This window comes from Larimichthys crocea, chromosome I, assembly GCF_000972845.2.
Source record: "Larimichthys crocea isolate SSNF chromosome I, L_crocea_2.0, whole genome shotgun sequence".
In the NCBI taxonomy this organism is placed as follows: Eukaryota; Metazoa; Chordata; class Actinopteri; family Sciaenidae; genus Larimichthys; species Larimichthys crocea.
Genome location: NC_040011.1, coordinates 18157787 through 18162528, shown reverse-complemented (window position 1 = coordinate 18162528; position 4742 = coordinate 18157787). Strand labels below are relative to the sequence as shown.

The 4742-nt window shown below is 42.3% G+C and overlaps 1 protein-coding gene across 1 annotated transcript in view; it reads right to left on the bottom strand.

Moving 5' to 3' along the window:
• The window catches only part of LOC113745855 (basic proline-rich protein-like), a gene marked incomplete at its 3' end in the record, with an annotated part of 9066 nt that extends 6040 nt beyond the window's left edge, over positions 1-3026 (bottom strand). The window contains 1 exon segment of the mRNA XM_027279307.1: positions 2971-3026. Coding sequence (XP_027135108.1) covers positions 2971-3026 — 56 coding nt within the window.
• Positions 3027-4742: the final 1716 nt, after the last annotated feature.

Here is a 4742-nt window from a genome sequence, read left to right as displayed (position 1 = left end):
CTCTAGATTTTAACACTTTGTCTATAGTACCCACTGCATATCCACTACTATTTTGGTCCCATCTACTTCTTTTGCATGATCCATCTTACACAACATCACTACATCCGGATTTTGTTAATGCGACCTCAGTTTTTAAATCCGCTTTGGCAACACTTGTTCTGTGGTTTTCAGCTACACAATCATGTTTGACCACCTTCTGTTTCGTTTGGTTAGCAGCGTTGCTGGATTTAAAACTGTACACCTTTTCAAATAGTCAGATGGAGGCTGAGGAGTAGGATAGGTTCATACAGTTTAGATTGTCTAGCTGGACGACATGAAGGATATTTTTGGACTGTGTCAGTAGAGCGTATACAGCATGTGACACCTTAGTGTTAATGGATTTGAAACGAGGACAATGTAGCTGCACTCTTATTGCTAAATCTGCCGGCCGTACAGCTTGCAGTGACACTGCGGCATTGCTCTGGACTATGATCTAATTTAGACGCATAGTCTGCTCCGGGTCTAAGTTTTCCTCCAAAAGGTTGGGTTAGCACACTGGTCATAAACTCCACTTCTAGCATCACACATTTGTAATTGAATGGCTTTTTTATAATCTGGGAGTGCTAAACAACTCTGAACTCTAGCAATTGTTTTACTTGTACAACCGCATGTTCTCCCTCCGGAGTCCATGTGGTTCACCATCATTGCTGCCATCGGTTGGTTGATCATAGATAAGCATTGAAGTAGATGTGTACTTCAGCATAGTTTGCAATCCATGCTCTACAGAAAGTAGTCATTCCCAAAAAGATATCATTTGTTTTTTCGTCTGTGGTTTGGGTGCATTATAATATCGCAGTTTTCCTCTTCTCATCTAGTGTTTACCTTCAAGAGCGATATTGAAAACCTAGATATTTCACTACTTCTTTCCATAAACTGCAATTTATTTTCTTACTTTATGGCCCTGTTCTGCTAAGTATTTAACTAGCAGCAACAGTGTCCAGTTTGGCAAATCCTGTTCATTTTCTGAGGCTAGCAACATACCTCATAACCATACAAATAATAAACTGGCTTCTTCTCGGGGGGGAATAAATTGTGCTAAGTTAGATTGACATTGCCATTGCAAAGATGGTCGGCCTGTCACAATATCCTTGTAGGGTCTTGTGAATGTTATACTTTTTTCCTCTATACTGAAATGCAAACCCAAAACTGATCTTCTTGTTGACGTCGGTATAGAGGCCAAATTGCATTAGCTAAATCTATCACTGTACAATATCTAGCTTTTGGATTGAGTTTCATTTAACCGAGTGTGTGGATCTGGTTTACAAAGTTGAGCACGTGGTATTATTTGCCTTTGTTTACGCCTTGCACATCCTGTACCATCCTCCTCCTGTCGATGGAGCCGGCTTTCTTCACAGGCAACAAAGGGACATTGCATGCTGCATTTGGGACACTCTCTAATAACTCCTGCACTCAGTAACTCCTGTTATTATTGGTGTATTCCTTCTTTAGCTTCCTGGTTTAAGTGGATACTGTCCTGATACGGCCCATAGAGCTTTTTTGAGTTATTTTAACTGCTGTACCCCTTTATGGTCCCACGTCAGCGACCCCTTGGACCACAACTCCCGGGGTAGATCGTAAACTCTAACTCCTCTTCAGTCGGTAAACATATATCACTCGGTGATAGAGTTAGCTAGACCTAGTTTCTCCACTGATGTGTACAGCCTGATCGCTTGTGTGACCCAGTTCAAATTGGGTACCATTACATGTTCACTTTAGGTGCGAAATAGCACTTTTCCCCCACTTTCTCCATTCGTAGTTTGAGTCTTTTTTATTTTTGGGATAAACTCATCCAATAAATCAATTTCCACTGTGAATTTATCATTTTTGAACAGGGAAATGTGTTGGTGTGAGTCCCCCCTTAACAATTTCATTTTGGCTTCGGGTGAGGGACTCACCACCAAAGCACGATTTCCCTTTCCTTTTAATTTTATTTTATTATTTTTTTTGTTCCAGTATAGATCAGTAAAGTTACTTTACAGCTGGGCTCTCTTAAGAATTTTGTCAAGATAATTCCTTATCTTTTTCATCTCAGCGGAAGGAATACAGGTTTTACCACATTTCCATTAATTTTTGCTATGCTTACTTGGTCATGTGTGAATTAAATCTCAACTGTAACCAATAGTTCACTGTTAATCCTTCGCGCACAAACGTTTCTACTTCGTCCTCCCGTCATCGCTGTCTGCTGTTTTCTAGATTTACACGGCGTGATTTTTTTTTTTTTTTTTTTCATACCGGAGACAATTTTGTCCCCCCCCCCGGTACTACTGCTTATTCCTTAGTTTTTCATCCGAAATCTCTCCTAAAAGGTTAACGGGACACAATTTTGATGATGCAACTGAGGCCAGGATACTTTTCTCTTGGTTTTAAGGAATCACTTATTTTTAGTGGTTTTGGTCATAGGTTCAATCCGTTACTGTCCTGTGGCTGACCTGACTCTCAAAAGCACTATTTCGCTGCAAAGGGAAATTTTTTCTGCTTCGTTTACGTCGCACAACTGTTCTACAGGCTCCAGTGTCACCACAAGAAAGTTATTGTTTTCTTTCACTTCTTAATTTTTCCATGGTTAGTCCTTTCCTGTGATCGTAGAATCTCAAAGCTGTCGAACGATAGAATCTCAATCTACCTCTGCTCACATCTTTTGCGTGGTGTGTCTTGTTAATGTCCTTTATCTCTGTCTGTGCGTGTGTGTGTGTGTGTGTGTGTGTGTGTGTGTGTGCCGTGGGTCTGCATGACCTGCTTCTGGAGTTAGTCATGCGGGCCGATCCTTTCTCTCCTGTCCTGCCAGGGCCATGCTCGCTCCCTTCGCATTCCTCCCGCTCTCGATCTCCCCTCCTTCCTCTCCTCCTTGGAGCTCTTGCAGTCTCTTGCCATAGTGTCCAAAATTTTCCCACAATTGTAGCACACATCATTGTCCATTCATTCTGTTCTCACCACTCCACCGTTTCCTCTCCCCCTTCCTTGGTTATCTCGAAGAAAAGTTCACCCATGTTACTCTCATAACACAAAAATGCATTTATAATACTGTACCGCGGTCTTGTCTTTGGAGGGATTGCCACGGGGGGCATCTCTCCCCTTAGTGGTGAGTGGACGGGACCTCGGCGGCCGTGAGCAGTTCCACTGAGCATTTGTGGTCAGGCGGAGGCGGCGGATTGGTTGAGGGCGCGGGGGGATTTAAGGCTGAGGATCCGAACGGAGCCATATGGCACCGTACTCGTTATCACCTTGAGGGTCTCAGGCAGCAAACAAGACCGGTATATACGTAATTTGTTTTTTTTTTCGCGCGCCGTTGAGCTTCTTTTCCGTTCACTTGCATTTTCTTCTCTTTTAGCAAATTTCTTCTGAATACCTACTTGTCAGGGCCCTAGCCTTCTATGAGCCACAATTTAGCCTGTAACAGTCCTTCTTTCTTTGACTTACTTTCTCTTTCTCACAAATTAGCTTTCACCAACTCTTCACCTTCTTACTACATCCAAATCTTCCTCTGTGAAAAACATCCATTCTTAAAAATATTTAACTCATTCATCCATGATTTAAACCATGGTAAGGACTGTAACTTACTATAGCACCTTATAGTCTTCTGACCACTAAAGCACTTTACATTACATATCTCATCACCCATTCACAAACATTCATACACTGATGGCATGGCCAATTGTCACAGTTTTAAGCACTCATACACATTTACACACACCGATGGCACCGCCTTCGGGAGCAATTTGGGGTTCACGTACTATTGCCCAAACGGGACACTCGACATTGCAGACTGCTTATTGGATGAACCGCTCTTACCTCGAGCCACAACCCGCCCCTCTACATAATTTAATTACTTTTAATTATTTAAGTTTTAGACCTGATGTGCGCTGTTATTGTTTCCCATACGTTTGCATTGTCGATTTTAGGTTTTTATAAAAAACAAAACAAAAAACACACATTGCTTTCTTTATTGGAGTCACAATCTCCCCAGTCTTTACCTTAACTATCTAGTATATATGACACACACACTAAAGCACTGCTTTCCTTTTTGTTTTCTTCTCCCCGGAGCTCCCGACTCCCAGTATACTTTAAGTATCTAGCTTCCAATCAACACTATATAACGACAGTCCCTGACTTCTTGACGTCTTTTTGTTTATCCGGGCCCTGAAGGATCAAGTTTTTCCAATTTGTCGTTCCAAAGACATTACCCCCTCAGTCCTGACTGAGGCACCCTGGATCTCCCCTCTCGTTTCAACTGACACTGAGGTCTCTTTCAATTCCCTACTCAATGTAGTTTCCGCTCTAATGTTCCCCAAATGAACTGAGGTCTCTTCTACGTTCCTTACTAAACTATTAGTCTCTGGCAATAATCAAATTCCACTTACTCTTTTGTTTCCTCAATCCTGTGGTTCGTCTCCTTTTTTTTCTTTTTAGTGTGGTTGTGCCCGTCACTGCCTCCTCTCTCAGCCTGGTCTGGTTCACGCAAAACAAGGTTTTAAGCACCTCGTTGGCGGTTTCAATTCAATATACCTGCAGGGTTTTTTCCAGTTGCCCATCGCTCTCCAGGAAGAAAACCAGATATTGGTGCCCCACGTTGGGCGCCAGATTGTTAGGGAATTTTACACTAACAACCCCTTAACTACGGAGGCTCGGATTCAAAGCATCAAAGTTTAAGTTGATTTATTGTCTTGTCCAACGAGGAGCGTTTCACAGTGCAATCCCCCTAAAGG